At 34.7% G+C, this 26,866-nt stretch overlaps 5 protein-coding genes across 5 annotated transcripts; 3 read left to right on the forward strand and 2 right to left on the reverse strand. All coding sequences in view use genetic code 12, as the record gives it.

Annotated features, from left to right (window-relative positions):
• Positions 1 to 11,886: 11,886 nt before the first annotated feature.
• Positions 11,887 to 17,745, forward strand: CTRG_05838 (uncharacterized protein; the record flags this gene model as incomplete). Its single annotated transcript, XM_002546314.1, has 1 exon — positions 11,887 to 17,745. The coding sequence occupies one exon, from the start codon at positions 11,887 to 11,889 to the stop codon at positions 17,743 to 17,745; it is 5,859 nt and encodes a 1,952-aa protein (XP_002546360.1).
• A 2,068-nt stretch (positions 17,746 to 19,813) lies between these two features.
• CTRG_05839 (21S rRNA (uridine2791-2'-O) methyltransferase) lies at positions 19,814 to 20,581 on the forward strand (the record flags this gene model as incomplete). The annotated part of the gene is made up of 1 exon (XM_002546315.1): positions 19,814 to 20,581. One exon carries the CDS (start codon positions 19,814 to 19,816, stop codon positions 20,579 to 20,581), a length of 768 nt encoding a protein of 255 aa, XP_002546361.1.
• A 60-nt stretch (positions 20,582 to 20,641) lies between these two features.
• Positions 20,642 to 21,754, reverse strand: AHA1 (Aha1p; the record flags this gene model as incomplete). Its single annotated transcript, XM_002546316.1, has 1 exon — positions 20,642 to 21,754. The coding sequence occupies one exon, from the start codon at positions 21,752 to 21,754 to the stop codon at positions 20,642 to 20,644; it is 1,113 nt and encodes a 370-aa protein (XP_002546362.1).
• A 494-nt stretch (positions 21,755 to 22,248) lies between these two features.
• CTRG_05841 (uncharacterized protein) lies at positions 22,249 to 22,569 on the forward strand (the record flags this gene model as incomplete). The annotated part of the gene is made up of 1 exon (XM_002546317.1): positions 22,249 to 22,569. One exon carries the CDS (start codon positions 22,249 to 22,251, stop codon positions 22,567 to 22,569), a length of 321 nt encoding a protein of 106 aa, XP_002546363.1.
• A 105-nt stretch (positions 22,570 to 22,674) lies between these two features.
• CTRG_05842 (uncharacterized protein) lies at positions 22,675 to 26,544 on the reverse strand (the record flags this gene model as incomplete). The annotated part of the gene is made up of 1 exon (XM_002546318.1): positions 22,675 to 26,544. One exon carries the CDS (start codon positions 26,542 to 26,544, stop codon positions 22,675 to 22,677), a length of 3,870 nt encoding a protein of 1,289 aa, XP_002546364.1.
• Positions 26,545 to 26,866: the final 322 nt, after the last annotated feature.

The raw sequence follows: 26,866 nt of genomic DNA on the forward strand, positions 1-26,866 counted from the left end.
GTAATTTTTTTCATTCTTGTTATTATTGCAACAAATGCTCTATTGTTGGTAAAACCGCCTCGAGGAGGATGATAGTTACAAAAAATTCCTTTGAATCAACACTTGTGTGGTATTAGTTTCGTTACGGCTAAACACTCTGGTAAGTGAAAAATGATACACAGATCAGGTCTTAGCTGATAACTACATAGTTAACGGTCAAATCATTCTAGTGAGAAGCATCATAAATTTGGACTTAATAGGATATGAATACATTACATGTTCCTATTTCTATTTACTTGTGTGTGTAATATTGACTTGTTGCTAAGTTACACAATACCAAGTACAAGTCCTATTAGAAATGTATTTCACTGTTCTGCCTGTGTTGCACACTTCCCCAGTATTAAGAGGAATACTGAGCAATCGAAGTAAGTGCGCCATCGGTGTGACCTGCACGTATCCATCTAATATGGGAAAAGTGCCACGGATGAACACCACCGATTCACCTCACTGAGAATAGTAACCCATAAGTGAGATTGAAACAAGCACACGACCATATAACCAATTTAGCACACTTATGGATACATTTAAGGATTATTATGTGACAGGATATTATATAGAATTATATATTATTTAGGCTTAATGTAGATACTAGAACGAACAACAAGAAGAGACGATCTACAGGGTTCCTGACTGGTACTATCATACCCCAAAGGAAACCCCGGCTGACTATAATCATTTGAACTGAGTACAAAGGATTAAGGACTTTGAAGTATATGACTAGAAGGTGTATCTTAATATTATTTAATTGAACTGCTATACTAATGTCCATTTAAATTAGTTAGCTGCATGACAGCCTGCGATAACGGTATGAAGTCGGGGAAAGCGGAACCAACTAAAGTTCACATAGTCCGTAATAAATGCCTTTAACAACAAAAACTAATGAATGCTTGAATTAATGTACTGCTATTTGACTACTGAAACAGGTGATTTCATCCCACAGTACAATCTCTCTCACTATTTTGCCCATTTGTATGAACTCAAATATAAGAATTTCTATGTAGTTCCTCAAATAAAATATCCTAGGGCACCGTCCAAGGCCACTAGTGTGAGTAGCCTCCATATAGCAATTGGTTTTATTTGTTCACCACCAACAAGTTGTAACTGATCATTTCATTAGAGAAAAATCCTTTCCTCAAATTTGCTTGTTTTCCATATTTTGTTTCTGTTGTTGAGTCTGCAAATTAGCCAAGTTTTGGGACAATCGACTGGCGCCACTTGTAAGTTCTTTTCTAAATTTTCCAATAAATTATCAAGTCAATTGTCAATAATTGTTTTTTGTATTCCTATCAACTATTCATTCTGGCATTTTGCAGTCTTATCCACAATTTTAATGTCTCAATCCAACTAACTCATATGGCACGTTATCTGATTATTTGACAAATTCATTAAGTTCAATGGCTCATACTATCTGCTAATTATGAGATTGGAAAAACGCCCCCGTTATTTTCTTCTTTAACAGTTGAATTGGATGGACCAATATAAGTCTTTTTCATAAATATTGATTCGAGACAGCTTAGTGGATCAACTAAGTATTCATCCTTCCATATTCATGAAGATATTCAATAAATAAAGGAGACCACTACGTCACTTGCATTTGTTAGTCGTTCTTAAACTGTTTAATCGTCACAATCAAGTATTTATATTTAAGTTTTGGTACCAAGTGAATTTATGACAAGTCGTTATATTGGAATTAAAGTTGCATCACCCGATAATATTGTACCATCGTAATCGCTTTGAATATTCTGCGTTACTCGTGAGGGAGCTACGAAGGTCAGTATGTCTAATGTCGATATTGGAACAAACTCAAGTCGGATATCCATAAATACGTCTAACAATAGACGTTCAAGATCTGATTTCGTAGTTGCTTTTAATTTCATTTCTTTGAGTACTACATCCACATATTCTGCCCACTTACAAATCTTTCAAAACCTAGTTACGTTAGTGATAACTCTAATACTGGTAGTAATTTTCACACTGGCAGTAATTTCAGCCTTTGAGAATGCACCAAAAACGGGTGAGGAAATATTTTGAATAACTCTAACGTTAACGCAAGGAGGAGTAGTTCAGCAAATGTATCATATTCCACTGGTTGGATTAATTATACAAAAGACAGTATCACTGAGATTAACCATATATCACATCCTGGATCTAAATATGGTATTGTATCTAGTTAGAAACCAACTAATTTTATTAAACAGTCCAGTAATCAAATGCCCAGTACTTCAATTATTTCTGCATATGATGGTGCATGCAACATGGTAGTTACTTCATCAGAAACAATTCATTTTGCTCCATTATGGGTCATCGCCTCAAGCATCTTTTGAGAAGCCACCAGATTATACAGAGTAATACTTGCATTTAAGTACTGGAATTTCTTTTTGTTATTCTTATAGTTTCTTTTTTTAGTCCTTTGTAACTTTTAGTATCAAAATTTTAGGAGTCATTTTTATCATTTTTTAAGTATTGTTAATTCACATTATTATGCTTGGGATTTTATTGATTAAAAATGTATCCGTTAAATCTAACTGTATAATAGGTTTGTGTTTAGTAAATAAAATATTATTTAGAAAGCAAATACTAAAGGATCAAGCGTAAATGCATTAACTTTGGATGGGAATATTTTTTCAATTTGGTCATTCAGTATAAATTTTTGTAATTGAGCAATAGTATCAGTTGCAGATATCTCCTATTAATTATCATCATACATAAGTATGTATCCTTTACTGTTAATACTGTTTAGTTTCTTCATACTGCGATCTGAATAATTGTACAATGCAATATATCCAAAATTCGTAAATGGTTAGAGAAATCTACATAGGGAAGAGTCTTAACTTCGTGTGTATTAATTGGTTAATTAAATTGTAAGCTTATAATTAACAATGGAAGTAGAGATGTATATTGTTCAGAATATTAAAGATTTAACACCAATTGCTTCCGTGCTTACAAATGTCTGATGGTGTAAAGATTTCGGATATTAGTTCATATTATATACCACTGTCTTTGCTTTTATTGTTTGTACTATTCATTACAAAATTTTGTGCTACAAAAAAGTGAATTCATTTGAATCCCATGTATCTCTACTTGATTCTAGCCTTTACTATTGCTATTTGTTGGTCACAACTTGCTATCCACTATAATTGAAAAGTTTCACAAATCCATTAATAATATATACTTCAAAATTTTGAGGGATTCAGAATACTTTTGAATAATGTGTTAATACTATTCTAATTTTATAATTAGCGAAACTTTCAATAAAATTATGCTCAATTTGTGAATTTCTAAAAGTAAATAATATTATAATACCTTACATTGGAATACATAATTCAAGACATTTATGACTTTTGAACCTTCTAATAATCAAGGCGACATTCCAGTACGGATAGAAAAAGTGATTTAGTGGATAGTTCCATATATCAAGACTCAGAAAAGTCTCGATAGTAGAATCTTCCAACAGGTATATGAATAGAAGGAAGTGATATTATAGTTTGTTTAATCCAAAATTGAGTTCGTAAATGCCTGGCTCTTTGGAATTGTATACTATCGTTTCATGTTGAGTTTAATATGCTTTATAATATAAAGAACTACGCCACATTGTACAATTATTTTCAATATTATCTTGCTAAATTGTTATATGTGTGGATAATCTAAATTATTGAGGATTGGTATAATATATTATAGCTTTTTTTAGGATAATGTTCGGGTTTAAATTGGTACAGTCGCTTGCAAAAAGTCTGGAGATTTTTTTTTCCTTTTGAAAAACGCCACAAAAACGGAGGACAAAAAAAAATTTCTCTCCTGTTTTTCACGTACCGTTTTACAAAGAATTAACTGCCTTTAATATACAAGCTATTGAATATATATCACTTATATAGACTTCAGTAGAGACTCTATAGTTGGTACTTACTATTATGTATTTTTCTGTGAACAATCTACTAAAGTATTCGGATGTAGTGAAATTTTTCTCGGTTCCTATCGGAATTGTGTTCTACACGAATATATTTATTTATTTGAATTTCTCGTGTATTATCCAGTACACTACTTTTCAAAAGGAAAAAAAAATCTCCAGACTTTTTGCAAGCGACTGTAATTGTACTTTTCGATTACTTACAAGAACAAACACTTTAGTTTTTTATGTACCATTCTAAGAATAGCCAACAAAATAGTAAATGCCATTGTGTACAAATACAATTCTTGTGTAAGTTCGTTGCTAGCTATTGTGCTGCTCTGTTGGTTGTTTGAACCTGAAGATTATCATGACGCCTAAATTTGTTATATATTTGTTGATCAAATTTCTGCATATTCGCAAAAAAAATCTAACATTTGAGGTTTTCCCCTCTTTTGTGCACGAAACGTTCTCAGATAATATTATAGTCATTTGTTATATTCTATCCCTTGATTTGATATCTCTATAATAATAGGTGTAATATTCTCCTCTGTAGAGTTTCTACAGATATGTTTATGGTTAATCAATTATCAATTTATTTTCCTTTTAATCACTTTAAGTAGATTACTACCTTTATACGATTATTTCTCACAATCTAAACAAGACCCGTATAACAAAGGCCAGAAAAGGTATTGTAACTATTTTTAATAAAAGTTCACTTTGCTTTATTGGTTAGTACACTGCTTGCTAGTTTTTTTTTTTTTTTCATTATTAAATTATTTTGTTTTATTTTCTTGCATTTGAACGTGGACCAAGAAGAGATTTTTTAAGGACAGGAAAATTTATTATGAAAAAACATTCATAAAGTGATGCACAAAACATGATTACTATGTAAAAAATTGCATAACTTTTCAATGACCATACAATTTTTTGGTTCTTTTGACACCATTTGAAAGAGCGGGAAATGTAGTCTTAGAATGTCAATATCATTGGTGAATTTAAAGTTAAAAAATGCCGATTTTGAAGAGAATACGCACGATTTTTCACAAAAATCTTCAATATTTTGACTTAACTATGGGATTTGATTTTTCTTATCTCTATAGAGACTCGTTTCATATGATTATTAATTATATGCTTCGGTAATAATATTTTCCAAAAAAATGATCTAAAACTTGCATTGAGAATTCAATAAATAAAACCCCGATTCCATTGAAATTAATGGTTACGGTGTTACATGCATAAAATTGGGTATTGCGAATATCGAGGCTTAATCAAAAAATCGAATAGCTTTGTAAAATTAGACCATCAGTTTTATCACACAAATTATCTTCCCACAATTATTGTGTGTTTAGTTTCCATTCATTTTATTTTTGTTGACTGTAAGATGAAACATAAATGAAATGATGGTATCATAAAAAATCACAAAGGATATCAAATACATAGTTGCCCATTCTTAAATCTAAATGATGTCTTAATTCTTCAAAGGTTGTAAATTTTATTGGTTGAGAATATACGTGAGACTATAAATCAACTACGTGAACTTTGTTGGAATGGAACACCGGCTACAACAATTCCCGCAATTTAGACCGAAAGTTGGAATTTATGTTTAAAATTTGTCTGACGAGAATTTGACACTAAAGTTCGCGTCTTGGTTTGAATTGCCCAAAATGAAAGTATAACGATATCTATAGATCACTGTGATCTTTCTAATTTAACACTGCAAATGACAGATCTGCAGTATTTTCACATTTATGCATTGTGACAATATTGTATCATTTAAAAATAATATTATAAGAAGCACGACCTGGGATAACCTAGAATATGCACAGCGTAAATTATTTATGCAAGTGTTTCTTACACAAAGCACTAACTTTACTCACGCCAAATCAAATATTTCGACCCAGGTTAGAGAAAATTCATTTTCTCACTTACAAAAATACAATATAATTATTTCCTCAACAATTGGAGCACCTCTTTAATAACATTAAATGTTGGTTTATTAGATGTTTTGTAAAGTCTTTGTGTTTATTTGCAAACTAGCTGTAGAAGAGTTAGGATTATCGCTTTGAGCAAATTTTGTTCAAAAATTATTGCAAAATTACTACAAATTTAATGAAAAGAATATGCATATTGTAAAATATAAATATCTAATTTCTCCTAGGAAATTTCACACTTTTGAGGACTTTGAACATTATCTCCAATTGCTCACGTTAATAATGAAGGTAAAACAGACACAACATACAATCAACATGGAACTATAAAGACTATGGGTAAGGCGAATTGACGCTAAAAGTATGTAATAAATAGACAGTTCCACGAGTCATAGTAATTTTCTCACGAAAATTTCTTCTTGCACTTTGAATTTTTCTAGAAACACTTAACAATAACTAATGTGTTTAAAATTTCTATAGGTCTTTGTCCAGTTTAGAATGAACTCTATATAGGTTTACAGTATTTACCTCGTATCAAACTGTATACAATACTTCTAATTTTTTATTGTTAAGTTCCTCTATACTCTAACACATCTAATCAAATATTTTTTTTTTTTTTCTCACATGCGAGCAGCAGAGTCGTGTCCAACACCATATGCAAGTAGATTTATAAATTTGGTACACAAAAAGCATCTACTCTACGAAATTTTTTTTTATAGTTCTTGGGATTATTCCATTATTCCACATACATGTTCAAAGAAGATTTTATTTTTTTAAAAAAGGGTTTGTTATTATTGTATTAGGGTGGTTGTTCTGTTGAATGCATTAGATATTAGAACCGAACTTGATGAGCCAATTATAAAGTGAACTTGGTGATTAAAGCCGATTTACATAACAATTTTTGTCCACTGCTGTCATTGAAGTAATTCGAATTTCCATTTGTATTTGCCCCTAGTTGATTTATTTCTGGGTACATAAAACATCTTAAAGAAGTGATGAATTTGGTGGTTAATGGTGTTACGTTAGTAGGGCACAAAAATAGCTACCGCATAAATAACAATAAGAAAGGAAAGAACAAACAATAAATGAACTCAATACCACGCTTTACCAAAACTAGTGTTCAAAACAATGCCATAAGTTTAGTTTACTTTTATTTCTTTTTCTTTTTTCAATGTTCTTGTCGGCGGTTTTGTAAGAGACAATAATGAATGAAAGACTATAGACGCCTTGTCTTATGACGAAGACGACAATTGTAATTCACATATTTAACAATTTAATAACTAAAATTTCTGGTGATTTTTCATTATTTTAATTTTTGGATGATGATGAGCCACTCAATTTTGTCGAGAATACAAAGTGCCATTGTTTTTTTCAATGAAATGATTATGGTTTATTTCCGCGGGACTTGCAATCATCTTTCGTAATCGCATTTGCTTTTTTTGTTCGTAACTTTTCAGAAAGGCTTAGTGCATAGTCATTGTTCCCTGTTGATGGTATCTTTTATAACTCTAAATGATTTCCAGAATACGAATAAAATAATTACATATTAATACAATAGGCATAAATTTATCTATATTGTCATACTAACTTAAAATTAATAACACAATTTCCTAAAAATGCTTCACTTTCACTGAAGCCTGTGTGAAGTATCATCATTGTATTGGCAGCCATAGAATTTTTATTTTTAACTTTCCTTCTGTGCTACATAGTGCACTGACAAAAAATAAATAAAGGATGATGGCTTGAAAACCCTTTTAGGAAAAACCAGAGGAGTTTGGGGTCCATTGTTCTTGAAGTAAACTATTGTGTAAAAATTTTTATATAATAGAATTATCGAATTTGAAGAACAATGTCACCTTGTTGATCATGATATTTCCACTTTTGAGTAATTTTTGTTTGTGGAAATTGCGATTTGGAAGCTTTCCGTTTACTTGGTTAAAGTAAGTAAGTAATCGTTCACTTTTACTGTATGTATCGGAATAAACTGAAAAAAAAAACATTAGGTAATACCACTAATGGTTCGATTTTAATACTGTTGTTTTGTAAAAGCCCCCCGGAAATAACATTTCAAGTTTAAAAGTAAAAAAAAACAACCCATAAATTAGTAGTTCTAAATTAAAGTTAGGGTTCAAAACCTTTAGATTTTGTTTAAACTTTGAATAACAAAGTTCTTAACATTTTGTATTGTATAAGGAAATTATTCGTTACATAACAGTTCAGAAGGATTCCACTGATATATACCTATATATTTGCTTATTTCTACCATCCAGAAGGTGTCAATACAATAACACACTTTAGCTTTTCAATATAATTACGAACCCTCTTGAATGTAAGTTGTTCATTAGAAATAACCCCGCCCGTTAACACTAGAAAGATAATAGAGGGGTAATTTTTCAAAGGAGAAATTTGAGTAACAACTTTAGGAGCTTTAGACTAAGCTAAGCCAAACTATGCTGAATATTTCATCGTTCCTCCCCGTTCCAAAGCAAAAGATAATCCAAACAAAAACGTACTTTTACTTAGTCGAGGTCGTGCAAATGTTCACCATTTTTTCTACTCTTGTATTAATCATATTAAGGCGTTTGTGGATTGCTGGATGCTATCCGTCAAAAACTTTCTTATTATGTAAAAATAAGGCATATGTTTACTCTAGTGATCTTAATTTAAGCACTCTGCACGAATTAATTGTAATTGTTAGTACATACATTGCGTAGTTTTAAAATATATACAACATTACTAAAGATTTTCTGCTGTGTACTTCAATGATTGAATACTTACCAGAGGTGAGATGGAAATATAAGCTCTCCAGATACCCGTATTAATGGAGAACGGGTTTTGTTAAATAAAAGCGTGGAAGTTTACGAGTAAACAAAACATGATGACTGGTTCACGTCATCGTCCACAAACAATCTCACGCATATAGGCAGCACCATGCAAAGCACCCTAATTCTGCAGATCTATAATGTCGTGTACTATTGAAATCCTCTTATATTACAAAAAGAGATAACAATGAACGAATGAAAGTTTAGTGGTGTTGCTTTATATTTATCAAACAGTGTCTGAGAATAATTTCAAAAGTAAATAGCAAAAATATTGTATTGCTATTGTTAAACAAATGTGTGACAATCGTTCTTTATAAGATCATTATGCATTTCCAAGAATTTTATATACACAGAAGACGTAATTAGCATGTATGTAAAATTGCGAATATTACCCAAATGCAACTACAGTTCTACTTGCTTTGCATTTCCCCCCCAAAAAAAAAGTAAAAAATAAAAAATAACAACTAGAACTTATTCTCTTTGTTGTTCACATTATTGAACACCGTCAACTGAATTAGTGCTCAATAGTCTCAAAGATTTGCGATAAGTCACATGTTCCGTTTTTATTATTAAGCAAAACAATAATGCTTTTCCAGAACTGTTAAAACCACTTGATGAAAGCCCAAAAGAAAAACACCCCTAATAACTAGTTTGTTAATATTATTAAAAATAGATAGTTCAAGTAGGTATATAGATATTACTGTAACTGAACATAAAACCAACTTTTTATTGACCACAAATGTAATAGGTATTCACAAGATTGTCTCCATTCCTAACAATTAGCTCTAGAAAATTTAAAAATCAATGAACGCCTTAGAATTAGCACAATACTGTTTCCAAATACTAAATTAACACTCATAACCATGCCAGTAGAAAATAAAAAGAAACCAAGCAGGCAGTTTAGCTCTGCTTTCACAGTAATCAGTAGCAAACAAAATGTTGGGCAGATACATGACAGTTACCAAAACATAATATCACTGTGTGAATATTGTACTCGAAGAGCTAAGAAATCTTGCATGACTACATCTAACCTTTTTACATTGTCTTTATGTAAATAAAATTCACTTTGTGATTAATTTTGTTTTCACATTCAAGTATTTCATACCGACAAGAAAGCCATCGACCCTATTACGGTAAACTTTCGTCTTTTTTTGTTTTCATTAGAAAAACCAACAAGTTTAGATATGTATATTTTAGGCAAACTTATTCAGTTTAAACATATCACATCTCCGTATTTTGCAGTACATTTCATATCAATTTGAATTCAACTTTTATTACGTGATAGCACATTTTGCATGGCTTTTTTTTTCCAAGCTATTTACTTACATAATGGTAAATTTTTATAATATCAAGAATCTATTAACAATGCAAATATTATTAGGTAAACCAAAATTTGATATGTTAGGACTGTTTCTCGTTCTTGTTTCAACAATGGAAGACATTTGATGAGACAATATATGGAAAGCTTACGAATAGGAATGGATAAAGCGCCACTTTTTTTGACCACTCACAAGAAAGTGACGTGAACATGAATTATTACTTACAAATTGTTTTGGAATTCTGACTTCATTTCCATTTTACTAGTTTATTGTTCCTTCGGGAGTTTTAGGATCACCGGCATTAAGAAAGTCTTCTTCTGGTTTTGATCAATCAGCATAGCTCTGGAACCAAGCCACTGCTTCTAGGAGATAATACAGAAGTGCTAAAAGTATCATTGTTCTTCAAGAGTAAGGCATTCTTGTAATTCTTTTCCATTTATTAACCTCAAAAATTGGAGGGTTTAGAAACAGAAAAGAAATCCATTGAAATGTTTATCATTGTTGAGCTAATTTTCGTTTTTCATGTTTCCATTGTGTTTTGCATTTATTTTCTTTATTTTATTTTTCTCTTTCGCAACAATAGATTGCCAATCTCAAGTGAGGAAATCTATATACAGTCGCTTGCAAAAAGTTTGGAGATTTTTTTTCAAAATCGAAAAACGCCACAAAAACGGAGAACAAAAACTCTTTTCTCTCCTGTTTTTCACGTACCGTTTTGTAAAGAATCAACTGTCAATAATATACAAGATATAAACTACATATCTCTTATATAGACATCATTCTAGAGTGTATCGATAGTACTTACAATTATGTATTTCTCTGTGAACAATCTATAAAATTGTTCGGATGAAGTAAAAATTTTCTCGGTCCATCTCGGAATTGTGTTACACACGATCTATTTTACTAATTTCATTCGTTCATCTATTATCCAGTACACTACTTTTCGATTTTGAAAAAAAATCTCCAAACTTTTTGCAAGCGACTGTATACCGTGGTTGCATTTTGAATTCAAAAACAACAGAAAAAAGCAATTGCAATTTTACAAAACCACTTTGATCAAGTATCCATTATCCATGGGTAAAATTACAATGTATGTAAATACGTGGAAATTGTGCTTGTAAGAAATGAAATTGCTGTTCGTGTTTGGATTTTATTTGACCAATGCCATTTTAGTTTTCTGTTCGTCATTCACAATATTCTACTTACCAATAAAGTTTCATTCTGTCTAAATTATATTGTTAGTTAGCTTTCAAGGTTCTTCAATTGCAGTGAGTTAACTTTTTTTCTTCTTTTTCAATAGTTTATTAGCGTATAGTTAAAATACAAATAATGTATAGAACTAAAGAACCGGATTACCGAATTTTTTGTATTCCATAGAACCCTTTCACGCTCTATTCAGTTTAGGCTTCTTCACTAAGAAGATTAAATATCTGTTATTTAAGGTTTAGAATGCCTACAGCAATTTCATTATTATATAGTACTTGCAGATACCGAACACATATTTTGAATTAACAATGGACACAATTAGAGTTACTAAAATTCAACTAAACTTACAATCCATAAATTTTTATTTTGTTACTCATATGACTGCAGCTTTGGAATAACTTCCATATTCGGTTCAAAGTTTTCTTACTGTCTCACTCATGTCCCAATTGGATCTTTTTGTGTAATGTCTACCATTATTCCTTTTGCAACTGGATTTTGTTTGGTACACTTTTTGTTTATCCTACTTGATTTTTGTTGAAGTAATAATTTTCCACCCACTATTGATATAACTTTGAAAATCTATAAATAAAAGGCTACCCGTATCACCTTTTTCAAATTATTCTATTGTTTTAGCTATTCCAATAACAGTATCAACTTTTTCTTTTTACATTAAACTAACAAGAAACATGTTGTTACCTTTCAAAAGGATCTTGATAACTGCTTGGTTATTGTTATCATCTGCATTAGCTCTTGATATTACACTGGACAGAATCGACCGTGGTGTAATTGATCTTAGTATTGGAGACATTACAATTCACGCCCCTGCCTCGTGGTCTATCATTAATAATGCTATCTCTACAATTGTTGGTAATCTCAAAGTTGAATCTGGTGCTGGATTTTATATCAGTCTGACATCTCCCATTCTTTCCCTCCAAGTGCTTTTAACTTCCCTACTTGAAAGTATTGAGAATGACGGTATTATTGCTTTTAACTCTGTTGCTTCTTTGACTAGTTCTACTTTCAACTTGGTTGGTTTGTCTTTCAAGAATACTGGTGAAATGTACATGGGTGCTTCTGGAATATTACCAAGTGTTATGTCTATCACTGCTGCATCTTGGGATAATGAAAACTTGATGGTGTTCTACCAGAACCAAAGAAACTCAGGAAATGTTTTGCTTGGTACTGCCCTTGGAAGTATCACCAACAACGGTAATATTTGTCTTTTTGAATCTGTGTACAGACAAACAACAGCTATTAAAGGTAGTGGATGTATCACTGCTGATGAAAACTCAACCATCTACATTTCAAACTCACTTTTATCAGTTGACACCAATCAAAACCTTTATCTTAAGGACAGCCAATCATCTATTATTGCAGAAGCCCTTTCAACTCCTCAAACATTCAATGTTTATGGTTTTGGTAACGGAAACAAAATTGGTGTCACATTACCACTTCTTGGTAATCTACTTCCATACTACCCTGCCTACAGTTATGATGAATCTACTGGTATTTTGACTTTAAGAAACCTTTTATTGACACAAAGATTTAACATTGGTAAAGGCTACGATTCAGATCTCTTTAAGATCGTTACAGATTCAGGTGCTGGATTACCTTCAACATTGCTTGGTAGTCTTCAATATAACGGCCCAGTTCCAGATCAATCTTTACCATCTTCATGTCAAATTGAATGTAAACAACTTCCAGATGCTCCAGGTACTGAACCAACAGAGTACACAACAACAATCACTACTACTGCTTCAGATGGATCTGAATTGACAGAGACAGGTGTTGTTGACATTACCACCGATACAAATGGTTCCTGGTACACGACCACTTCAATTTTCCCAACCGCGTCTACAAGTAGTTCTGAAGTCGTGTCCTCAACCGAAGAATCTACTTCTTCCAGTGAAGCTACTTCCTCCAGTGAGGCTACTTCCTCCAGTGAAGCTACTTCCTCCAGTGAAGCTACCTCATCTAGTGAAGCTACTTCCTCCAGTGAAGCTACCTCATCTAGTGAAGCTACTTCCTCCAGTGAAGCTACATCATCTAGTGAAGCTACTTCCTCCAGTGAAGCCACCTCATCTAGTGTAGCCACCTCATCTAGTGTAGCCACCTCATCTAGTGAAGCTACATCATCTAGTGAAGCTACTTCCTCCAGTGAAGCCACCTCATCTAGCGAAGCTACTTCTACCAGTAAAGCTACTTCTTCCAGTGAAGCTACTTCCTCTGCTGAGTCTTCCGAATCTGGTATTCAAACTGAATACACCACCACCTGGACTACTACCAACAGTGACGGTTCAGTTGAAACTGATTCTGGTATTGTCAGTCAATCCGGCTCATCCTTGACTACTTTGACTACCTTCCCACACGAAGCTACTTCTTCTGCTGAATCCGGTGTTCAAACTGAATACACCACCACCTGGACTACTACCAACAGTGACGGTTCTGTTGAAACTGATTCTGGTATTGTCAGTCAATCCGGCTCATCCTTGACTACTTTGACTACCTTCCCACACGAAGCTACTTCTTCTGCTGAATCCGGTGTTCAAACTGAATACACCACCACCTGGACTACTACCAACAGTGACGGTTCTGTTGAAACTGATTCTGGTATTGTCAGTCAATCCGGCTCATCCTTGACTACTTTGACTACCTTCCCACACGAAGCTACTTCTTCTGCTGAATCCGGTGTTCAAACTGAATACACCACCACCTGGACTACTACCAACAGTGACGGTTCAGTTGAAACTGATTCTGGTATTGTCAGTCAATCCGGCTCATCCTTGACTACTTTGACTACCTTCCCACACGAAGCTACTTCTTCTGCTGAATCTGCTGAGTCTGGTGTTCAAACTGAATACACCACCACCTGGACTACTACCAACAGTGACGGTTCTGTTGAAACTGATTCTGGTATTGTCAGTCAATCCGGCTCATCCTTGACTACTTTGACTACCTTCCCACACGAAGCTACTTCTTCTGCTGAATCTGCTGAGTCTGGTGTTCAAACTGAATACACCACCACCTGGACTACTACCAACAGTGACGGTTCTGTTGAAACTGATTCTGGTATTGTCAGTCAATCCGGCTCATCCTTGACTACTTTGACTACCTTCCCACACGAAGCTACTTCTTCTGCTGAATCTGCTGAGTCTGGTGTTCAAACTGAATACACCACCACCTGGACTACTACCAACAGTGACGGTTCTGTTGAAACTGATTCTGGTATTGTCAGTCAATCCGGCTCATCCTTGACTACTTTGACTACCTTCCCACACGAAGCTACTTCTTCTGCTGAATCTGCTGAGTCTGGTGTTCAAACTGAATACACCACCACCTGGACTACTACCAACAGTGACGGTTCTGTTGAAACTGATTCTGGTATTGTCAGTCAATCCGGCTCATCCTTGACTACTTTGACTACCTTCCCACACGAAGCTACTTCTTCTGCTGAATCTGCTGAGTCTGGTGTTCAAACTGAATACACCACCACCTGGACTACTACCAACAGTGACGGTTCTGTTGAAACTGATTCTGGTATTGTCAGTCAATCCGGCTCATCCTTGACTACTTTGACTACCTTCCCACACGAAGCTACTTCTTCTGCTGAATCTGCTGAGTCTGGTGTTCAAACTGAATACACCACCACCTGGACTACTACCAACAGTGACGGTTCTGTTGAAACTGATTCTGGTATTGTCAGTCAATCCGGCTCATCCTTGACTACTTTGACTACCTTCCCACACGAAGCTACTTCTTCTGCTGAATCTGCTGAGTCTGGTGTTCAAACTGAATACACCACCACCTGGACTACTACCAACAGTGACGGTTCTGTTGAAACTGATTCTGGTATTGTCAGTCAATCCGGCTCATCCTTGACTACTTTGACTACCTTCCCACACGAAGCTACTTCTTCTGCTGAATCTGCTGAGTCTGGTGTTCAAACTGAATACACCACCACCTGGACTACTACCAACAGTGACGGTTCTGTTGAAACTGATTCTGGTATTGTCAGTCAATCCGGCTCATCCTTGACTACTTTGACTACCTTCCCACACGAAGCTACTTCTTCTGCTGAATCTGCTGAGTCTGGTGTTCAAACTGAATACACCACCACCTGGACTACTACCAACAGTGACGGTTCTGTTGAAACTGATTCTGGTATTGTCAGTCAATCCGGCTCATCCTTGACTACTTTGACTACCTTCCCACACGAAGCTACTTCTTCTGCTGAATCTGCTGAGTCTGGTGTTCAAACTGAATACACCACCACCTGGACTACTACCAACAGTGACGGTTCTGTTGAAACTGATTCTGGTATTGTCAGTCAATCCGGCTCATCCTTGACTACTTTGACTACCTTCCCACACGAAGCTACTTCTTCTGCTGAATCTGCTGAGTCTGGTGTTCAAACTGAATACACCACCACCTGGACTACTACCAACAGTGACGGTTCTGTTGAAACTGATTCTGGTATTGTCAGTCAATCCGGCTCATCCTTGACTACTTTGACTACCTTCCCACACGAAGCTACTTCTTCTGCTGAATCTGCTGAGTCTGGTGTTCAAACTGAATACACCACCACCTGGACTACTACCAACAGTGACGGTTCAGTTGAAACTGATTCTGGTATTGTCAGTCAGTCCGGCTCATCCTTGACTACTTTGACTACCTTCCCACACGAAGCTACTTCTTCTGCTGAATCTGCTGAGTCTGGTGTTCAAACTGAATACACCACCACCTGGACTACTACCAACAGTGATGGTTCTGTTGAAACTGATTCTGGTATTGTCAGTCAATCCGGCTCATCCTTGACTACTTTGACTACCTTTCTCACACGAAGCTACTTTCTTCTGCTGAATCTGCTGAGTTCTGGTGTTCAAACTGAATACACCACCACCTGGACTACTACCAACAGTGACGGTTCAGTTGAAACTGATTCTGGTATTGTCAGTCAGTCCGGTTCATCCTTGACTACTTTGACTACCTTCCCACACGAAGCTACTTCTTCTGCTGAATCTGCTGAGTCTGGTGTTCAAACTGAATACACCACCACCTGGACTACTACCAACAGTGACGGTTCAGTTGAAACTGATTCTGGTATTGTCAGTCAGTCCGGCTCATCCTTGACTACTTTGACTACCTTCCCACACGAAGCTACTTCTTCTGCTGAATCTGCTGAGTCTGGTGTTCAAACTGAGTACACCACCACCTGGACTACTACCAACAGTGACGGTTCTGTTGAAACTGATTCTGGTATTGTCAGTCAGTCCGGCTCATCCTTGACTACTTTGACTACCTTCCCACACGAAGCTACTTCTTCTGCTGAATCTGCTGAGTCTGGTGTTCAAACTGAGTACACCACCACCTGGACTACTACCAACAGTGACGGTTCTGTTGAAACTGATTCTGGTATTGTCAGTCAGTCCGGCTCATCCTTGACTACTTTGACTACCTTTGCACCAGAAGAAGAAAGCTCATTATTGTCTGGTTCAAATACTGTCGTCCCTACTTCAGTATCTGTTAGTGGTGTTACAACAGTTGAGCCGACTGCCAGTGGTTCAGGTTCTGGCGGATCTGGTTCTGGTTCTGGTTCTGGTTCTGGTTCTGGTTCTGGTTCTGGTTCTGGTTCTGGTTCTGGTTCTGGTTCTGGTTCTGGTTCTGGTTCTGGTTCTGGTTCTGGTTCTGGTTCTGGTTCTGGTTCTGGTCAATCAGGTAACGGTTCTGAATCCGGTAATGGTTCTGGTCAATCAGGTAACGGTTCTGATTCCGGTAATGGTTCTGAATCAGGCAATGACTCTGGAAACGGTTCTGGTAATGGTTCAGGTAGTGGATCTGGTAATGGATCTGGTAATGGATCTGGTAATGGATCTGGTAACGGTTCTGGTGAATCAGGAAATGGATCAGGAAATGGCTCTGGTGAATCTGGTAACGGTTCAGGTAATGGTTCTGAATCAGGAAATGGATCTGGCTCAAGTTCTGGTAATGGATCCGGTAATGGTTCAGGCGCAAGTTCTGGTTCTGGTTCTGGTAATGGATCTGGATCTGGATCTGGTGAATCTGGTGAATCTGGTGAATCTGGTGAATCTGGTGAATCTGGTGAATCTGGTGAATCTGGTGAATCTGGTGAATCTGGTGAATCTGGTGAATCTGGTGAATCTGGTTCTGGATCTGGATCTGGCTCTGGTTCTGGATCTGGTTCTGGATCTGGATCTGGTTCTGGATCTGGTTCTGACAATGGCAATGCTTCTGGATCAAGTTCTGGTGAATCCGGTTCTGGTTCTGGTTCTGGTTCAGTTGCCGGTAATGGTAATGGTAATGGTAGCGGTGCAGGCTCTACTGCTAGTGCTTCTTCTGATATTAACCCATCTACCAGTTCAACCCAAGCACCATCCCTGTTGGTTACAACCGTTTATTCCCAATCTACTTCATCTTCACCAGCTCCAACTTCTGTCGTTATTCCTGCGGAAAACGGCGCTATGAAGTATTCTACTGGCTCGATAATGTTTGGCATTGTCTATATCCTTATGGTTGCTATTTTCTAAGAATGATTAATAGTTAAATCACTATATTTTTTTTTTAACTTGGTTTTTCGGTCAAGTATGAAGTTGTTCTTCAACTAATTTCATTCCATTGATATCCTTACATACTTATAATTTGTTTTTCTTGTGGATAATTTTTATTTTCGTCTTATAATTGGCTTGTTGTTTAGGTACAGATTCGTTTCAAAGATAATCTGTACCTTATATTCCTTTGCTTGATTTTGCTTTTCTGTTTTTGTAATTGCTTGTTTGATCTAGTAGTTTTATATTTTCGGTTTTGATATTGTTTCAATATATATTTTTAAAATTTATTATATTTTTAGTTTAAGCTATAGCAAATGGTATTTATTCTATATTCTCCAAGTAATATCCAAAAAGGGTATCAAAGAAAGACATGTGTATATTGAACATATTGATGTTGTCTAATCGCTCACAATATATTGATACGAATAGTATACTATCACCTAATCACTTTTTTCTTGGTTTTATTTACAATCCGAATCAAACTAGATCTTTATTATAGGTGTTGAAAATCCAGTATTACACTGGATGGTGAATGATTAATATTACCAGACCTAATTATAAATTTGTTGATTAATTTCTTTTTATAGATTTTATAGTTCGATTTCTATTCACTTTCTAGCTTCCTTTTATAGTTTTCCTTAATTAATTTCTTGCTACCCTTTTCTAATTATACTGGTTCTTCTCAACTACTTATTAAACTTTGTATGACATCATAATTGATCTCTGGTATGGCCCTACATTTAAACGTCGTCACATGATATAAATTTGGCTATTCTCAACAGTAGGAAATATTTTTACACTTTCTTATAGCGACCAAGTCCTCGGAGATAAATATCATGTGAAATCTGATAAAACACGAATATTTGATACGAAGACCGAGTGTCGAATTCAACAGATTTGATTCAGATCTAGAATTTTATTAAGTAGTGGGAAAGCACAGCTGCTATAGAAAACAGTCTCCCGTCTTTGTAATAAGTCATTTAATAGTAAATGCAGTCCATCCAAGTTATAAGACATACCTTCAGTTATCTGGAATAGCAAAATAATTTACGGGCGTTTAGACGTGAAAATATGTTATTACAACTTTCCCATTGCCTTGTGATATTATCTAGTTGAATGTTATAACATGAATTTGGCCATATCTCATGGGAACCAACATATTACAGATTCATGAAAATTTTCTAAACGCCCTTGTAGCCTATCAACCTACGTATTCTTACAGACAGATCGATACTATAAATTCAGAAAAAATTTTCAGCAAAACAACTGCCACAAAGAGTACGGGTTCGATCAATCGCAGTTTTTAATTCCCGCAAACTTCTCTAGAGGAGTGTTACACTACTCGTCATTTAAAGAATCAGCTATAACATATTGGTGGTGAAGAGACTGAACTGGTTACTATATGCAGTCCGAAGAAAATTGTGGACACGACCGATGCCAGAAGAAGTGTCAATCGAGGAAATAGATATAAATGCTTATACTTAAGTTTGTGAAAATGTGCAAAATAGAAAGAACAATTGTATTGTTGCATAAGGTTGGGTGTTTCACCAATCTACTAGCAGGATACTGATTTCTGTTATTAAAACTTCACTAACGGACTGTGCGAACTTTAGTATGAGTCGCTTTTCCCGACTTCACTCCATTACAGTCGTTGCAGTTTTATTTCGCGCTAGTTTGAGCATAATTTTCAGATCAGTGAGTCAAAATTATTCGCACTATTTGCAAATAAAAGTTCATATTAAGGCGGTCAATATTTTTGATACTAGTGTGCAAAAAATGTTCATATTACATGACCTCTATTTGTTCATACTGAAAATGTATGATATATGGTATGAACAAAAAAGGGCAGCTAGTTTGAAAGTATTATTTCCGCTGGTGTGAACATTTTGACTCCATTTACTATGAACAATTAATCTCCCTTACTATAGATTAAATTGTCGCACTAGTATTAATAATTTCTTTGAACTTGGTACGAACTGAAAGTACAGAAACACTGTATCGCGAACAGAAAATCAAACAATTACTAAAATCATTAGCATCTCCATCAATGATACTATTCAAACTACCACATCATATAACCGCTCCCATTCACTTCAAACGTTTCAAATCCGACAAGAGTCTCAAAAATTACGTGAATCGAGTCCAAGGTGATAGTTTTGTCAGTCAAAGAAAAACCAGTCTTTATAAATCCCGAGCTGCTTTCAAACTCGAAGAAATCGATGATAAACTACATATATTCAAAAATGGAACAAGAAATATAGTAGATTTAGGATTTGCCCCAGGAGCATGGACTCAAGTTGCTGTTAATCGACTAGAATCCAAAAATTTACCATACAATATTTTGGGAGTAGATATTAATCCTGCCAGTCCCGTTAGAGGATGCCATTATATTCAAGGTGATGTAACTAAGAAATCAACCCAAACAAAAATTCTAGAGTTTTTCAAAAGATGTGATGTATTAGACAAAATCACATTTGAAGAAGACGAGTATAAACATATTGATCTTGTTATGTCTGATATGATGGTTAATACTACTGGATCATCGGTTAATGATCATTACGGCAGTATCTATTTATGTAACGCTGCTTTGCATTTAGCTTTTCACCAATTAAAACCAGGGAAGGATTTTGTGGTTAAAATTTTCAATGGATCAGAGTTGGATCTGTTTCAAGCAAGATTGAAGTTGATGTTTGCACAAGTTCACGCGGTTAAACCTAGAGCTAGTAAAGATGTACTGAGTGAATTATATCTAGTAGGCAGAAAGAAGTACGATATGAAAGAAAAAGGGATTACCATTGAACAGTTATTTGGATGACACCACTTATATATTTATATATAACAATATACGTGATACTATCCAATCTCTATTAATAAACTATAAAACTGCACCAAAACCAAAAGTGATTTTGATAGCTCTAATGTAACGCTCTTCAAAGTTTTCTTTGACACGTTCTTCTTGTCCAATTGGAATACCCGTCATTTTAATAATTATGTTGGTTTCACCAGCACCTTGAACAAAGTTCAAGTCAACTTCAGCAAAGTGACCTTCTTTCCAATCAGAAAGACGCCAAAGCATTTTGATTTCTTTGTTTTCAGTTAGACTAAGGAATTTACCAGAAACTGAACCACCAAACATTTGGAAATCACTACCTAATTTAGGAGGGAAGTCTTCAATTACTGGGAAACTTCTAGTCCATGCAGAAATTCTTTCTCTTTCAAGGAATGTTTTGTACAACTGTTCAGCTGTGGTGTTGAATGATGGCTCTAAATGTAAAGTAGAAGTGTTGTATTTTGGAATAATGGTTGATCCCTCAGCATATACAACTTTCTTATGGCTGGAAATTTTATCGGAGACCAAATCCTTTTGTGATGGTGGAGATGGTGCTTTAACCGGTTCAGGTTTCTTTTCAACTGGTGATTCAACCTTTTTCTTAACTGGCTGTTGTCGCTTTTCTTTCTTGACGGGTTCAGTAGAAGTAGAAGTAGCAGTAGCAGTTTGATTGGCCTTGGTGAAAGTAGAAGTGACTTTATCTTGAGATAATTGAATATCTCTACTGTTAGTTTCAATCAAATCTTTACCAAATTTCATCAATTTCTTTTTTAATTGAGGAATTATTTGCTTTTTAATAAATAAACTTATACCAGTATTTTGGGAGTTTTCATTATAAACAGTAATTTCAAATTGTAATTCGTCTTCTTCAGTATCATAAGTCAATTCTGGAATAGTGATTGATCCATTGATATTATCATCTTTGGCATTATAACCATGATATGTTAAGATAATTCTAACGTCAAATAAAGAAATCACTTTACCTTTACGTTGTGAAACATCAACATCACCTTCAACTGAGGAAACTTCTTCAATCTGGACATATTCATCTGCATTCATGGCATCCAATCCAGTCAAGTGTTCTTTGAAATATTCGACAGACCATGGAAGACAGTTCTTGTCAACCCAATGCCAGTTATTTGGATTATTAACAACCATTATGTACGTGTAGAAACAGTAGTGTTTTCGAGGGATTATATTAGTGGATTAATAATTTTTCAGTACGGATTTATATGCTCTCTCTCTCTCTCTGTCTCTTTAGCACGTTCGTGTAGAAAACTCTAGAACCTTTTTTTTTTCAATTTGTTAGCAGGTCACAGAAAAGTCGTGCAAAATGTGCAAATATCAAAGTCCGGAAAGCATCTATCATTTATCAATTGATTTCACAGGAAAACTATCAGATATCATATGTGGAGATAAATTACTTTCCAAATAAAATGAAATATCAACCATGGAAAGAAAATCATTCTACAACATTCCATCACAGCAATCATTGTGGAGAAGGAAAAAAAATAGGAAAGTAATCACATATAAATATCTCTCTCAGTCAGTCATTTGTACTGACTGAGAAAAAAAAAAAAAATCAAATCACTGTATCACCAATTCATTTTACTAGACAGGTACCCAATTGAATAAATATCGACATATATATCATGTTCACATCATCAGGAGAAAAGGTAACATATGCACCAGGAAAAGGAGAACGTGCAAAATGTTGGGAAAAACGTGATATATTTTTTGGATGTTTACAAAAACATTATATTGATAATTCATTAGATTCAAAAGAATTAAAAAAAGTAGATCGTGAATGTGGTAAAGAAAAGAAAGAATTTGAACAAAATTGTGCTAGTAGTTGGGTTAAATATTTCCAGGAAAAGAGATATAATGATTTAGTAAGAGAAAGATATATTGCCAAATTGGAAAGTGAAGGTGCTCAACCATTACCTTTTAAGATTGAAGGTGTCAAGAAGTAATTTATATCCTACGTGATGTCCGTACATAGTCTAACTACAATTTATTAATTAAACTGTTTGATTTCTTGTATTTATTTTATATATATATATATATATTCAATGATTTTAATATGCTGAAATGTAAACTTGTTCTCTACTTAAGACTTGTTCAGTTAATAAATCAAGTACTGTACCCCATTCAAATTCCCCACGTTCTATTATTACAAAACTAACTTCCAATTCAAGTTTTTCGCCCGGCTTGATCTCATGAAATTTATTCTGTAATGTCCCATTGATTAACATTTTCTTGTCAATTGATACCAGCGGACGCAATATGGTTCCTGGAGATGCTCCATGTAAAGGTAATGGTAAATGACGCATAATACCCAGTATAGTATCTTTGGAATCATTAACAATGCTGGATTTCAATACATAGAATTCATCTAACGATAAATTGTAAGAATTACCAACTCGATCTACTGGTTTGCCATTATCCTTGAGGATGACATTAGATATATGAACCTTTTCGTAGACAAACATATGTGCCATTTTAGAAGTAAGTCTAATTGCACGCAAATCAATAACCCCTTCACGATTTGCCAAATTCCAACTACCCAGTAATTTCTCCAATATTGAATATCTCAACCAGAATAGTTTCTTCATTTGTTTTTCTTCTTCTTCTGTGATGTTGTAATTTTTCACAAATTGTTTGTTCCGTAATGATGGAATAGGTTGAGAAACATCTGGGCTTATCCTCTTTACTGGAATCACGATTCTCAGAGTTTTTCCAGCTTGAATGGGTTCACTCACTTCGAAATCCTCATATTTCAAGTGACACAATAACTTCTCACTCCAAGAGTTTCTCAAATCAAGAACTAATAAACAATAATCATCACCTTTTTGAGAATACTCAACCACTTTCTGCAATCCCGGTGGCACTTTATCCAGTAACGACATAACTGGAAAGATATCACACCCAACAACATCAATAGAAGGCATAACTGAAACATTCAATGGGATATCCAAATTTTTCAAGAAAACAGTCGATTCTTTTGCACATTTTTGAGCATAGTCAAGTACAATTTTCAGTTCATTCATAAACTTACGACTTGTTAATTCACATTTGAGTTCAACATTTTTCCCTGGTTCAATATTTTCTCCAATGATATCTTTATTCAAAATCTTGAATGGTTTAAACTTTAGTAAATGCCATTCCAATTCGTAAATCTCTACCGCAGACAAATTTGTGTTTGTGAGTTTCTTATTGATAAACTCAACTGTCGAATCCCAAAATGAGAAGGAAAGATAGTTGATTGGCTCCGAGGAATTGTTTGTCAAAGTAACTGAGACTTCATGCTTCTCACCTTCCAATAGCATAAGACACCCATTTGATGCCAGAATATCTAGCAAAGTCAATGAAGGTTGTGGAGGGATTATCAATAATGGCAACAGGCGGATTGATACTCTTGAATTAATGCTATTCATATCACCATCATGAAGATTATGTACAAGTTGATCAAGTGTTGAGGTTGATGAGTCAAATTCCTTGGTTTCTGGCGACAACTTTATTGCATAATCAAATTTTTCCTTGTCAACAATACGGAAGAATTGGGACTGACAATTGCCCACTGAAATATCAAACCCCGTAATTCTAGTATTCCCACTAGATAAAGCTTTGAAAGAAATTAAAAACTTTTCTGATGAGTTTGGTGGAATTATTAATGTATGAACTGAATGCGCAGATGCAACTTGTGACATCGTAGTTGTTGTAGCGGATGATTTCTTGCCATTACCGTTTTGTCTTAATTTGTTATTGAAAATACCCGATGCGTTTTGGTAGCTTGGTGTCGATACATAAGTCAGCAGTTCTGTGGCTATTTGAATTAAACTTTTTATTGTTTCTAATTGAACACCTTCACTTACAATCAAAATATCATTGATTTCAACTTCAAAGGCAAATGGATTTTGCAATGTTACCTTCAACTGATATATATCCTCTGCAATCAATGTAGGAATCTTGGTAGGGTCAATATTCTTCTTTGCATAAGGATCAAAGAATGGCGTCCCAGACCCTTGACTATCGCCACTACCATCTGGTCGATCACTAATTGGAATCAACTTACCACGTGATTTGGAAGAAATAAATTTAACCCTTCTTACTAGGAATGGATCCCAGTATGGGGTAACCAAACCTCTGTTATTTGCCAAAATATCATCAATTTTGTTTCTGAGTTTGATTTGATCATCAGGTGGTAAGCAATGGGTGTATCTTGTGAGCAACAAACTAGAAACTTTCAAGAGGAGTGACTTATCTGGTAAATTTTCACCAATTTTCAAAGCCAATCGCAATACTTGAATTTGCAAAGATGTCCAATTACTCAGTGCGTGGAAAAATGCATCCCTTGACGAGGATTCCGGTTCTGAATTTATCCCATAAATAACAAACAATGTATCAAGTATATCACTTACTGATTCTTGTGGAAGATCAGAAGAACTTAATTGAGGCAATAATCCAACAAGCAATACTCTTAGAATAAATGCTTTTTTTCTATAAAATCCCAATTCTGTGTATAATGTTGCCAAAGCCGAGTAAATTCTGCACTGATCCACAATGTTCATGTTAACTAGTTGCATTTGGAATATTTTATCAATTTCACCAATGATTTCCTGTTTCGAAATGTATTTGTTGATTTTGGCCGTGGTAGTAGAATGGCTGCTACTACCCTTGACAATCTCCTCAATGGTATTCGAGAAATGAAACCCTGTTAATAATTTAATCTCGCGCAAAATACTTTCAACATAAACAATATCTGGCACCATATTCTCAAAATCATTCGAAGTTAAACCATAGAAATATATCGCACGAGCCAAGATAATCTTTACGAGGTCAGGTGTGGCCATGTTATTCAAATCTGGGTTCGTGGTCAATGCATTTAAGCTAAACCCATTAGAACTAGACATGGAATTCCTTGGAGATTTGACGGATCCATTTGATTCAACTGATGGTTTTCTTGCCATGACAGTATCTGCAGCCGTCTTGAATTTCCCAACTTGTAAGATAGAATTCAAAGTCTGACTTGGTAGTTGGTATGCAACACCAATAAATTCCATTAAAAGCATACTGATAGCAACACCTTCTAAAGCACTCGCTAGCCATAAATAATCTTCGCTTTTCTTTAAACTGGTCAAACATTCTGTAAAATTTTGAAAAGCCGCATTATATTTACCTGCTAAGAGGTAGAAGTTACCCATTAGTTTTCTTTGTCTTCCTAAATGCTTCAAATGTGTCTTTGATTTATCTGATGGAGATGGAGATGATGGCCCATTTGGTGTAGGAGTAGTACTAAAAGAAGCTTTAAATGATGTTGACCCAGAACTCAATCTCTTTTGTGCTTGGCTAATAGTTTTGGCCAATACGTTCCCATCAGTTATGGAAACGGGTGACCTTAATGTAATGTTTGAATATGATGACGCGTACTCATCCAATGCTTTCAAAAATGAACCACTAATATCACAAAAAATGGTTTCTAATGCTGTCAAATGACTTAGGTTCGAATTATGGTAAAACACATTCTCGTCTCCTTTTGATTTCAACTTATCCTCTGGACTATCAAACAAAATCAATTTATGTACAATTGCAGTGTGGTATTCCTTGGCTAGTTCTTTTAATGATGTATCCGGTGAAATCCCTTGATTATAAGGACCCACACCTAGTACGATGAATGTTTTTCTGAATGGTTCGAAATCATGTAGGAAAATCAATTCATTTTCTATGCTACTTGATATGAATTCAGGGAATATTCGACCCTGAGGAAAACTTGCTGGGTTGAAGTGATGCAAATCATTGTTTTCAGTGATATCCAACAATCGTACTTCTGGAACATTACTCTTGATCAAATTGACATATCGTTGGAAATTTGAGGTTGTACAATTATTGATTGGCACTAGTAGAATGCGGACCTTTGCTGGTGTTATAAAATTGTATTTATCCGTCATATAGATACTAGAACTATGGATTTTTTTTTATACACGTCGAGTTGAATTGATATGATATGAAAGATAATTCCTCGAAATATATAAATGCAACTATGATCTAGCGACAAATCAACAACAAAAACAAGACACGAATAATCATGAAAAAAAAAAAAAAAAAAAATTTAAAAGGGAAAAAAAAAGAAAGAAAATAAAAGCCAATCGACGGGTCGTGTGCATTTGTCGATTTGTTGATTTTTTTTTTTTTTCTTCTGTCGCTGCCAGAACAACCATTTTTCACTTAAACGGAGGGCAAAAAAAAAAAAAAATAGCGATACAAGTTTAA

This window comes from Candida tropicalis (assembly GCF_000006335.3).
Source record: "Candida tropicalis MYA-3404 genomic scaffold supercont3.10, whole genome shotgun sequence".
Taxonomy (NCBI): Eukaryota; Fungi; Ascomycota; class Pichiomycetes; order Serinales; family Debaryomycetaceae; genus Candida; species Candida tropicalis.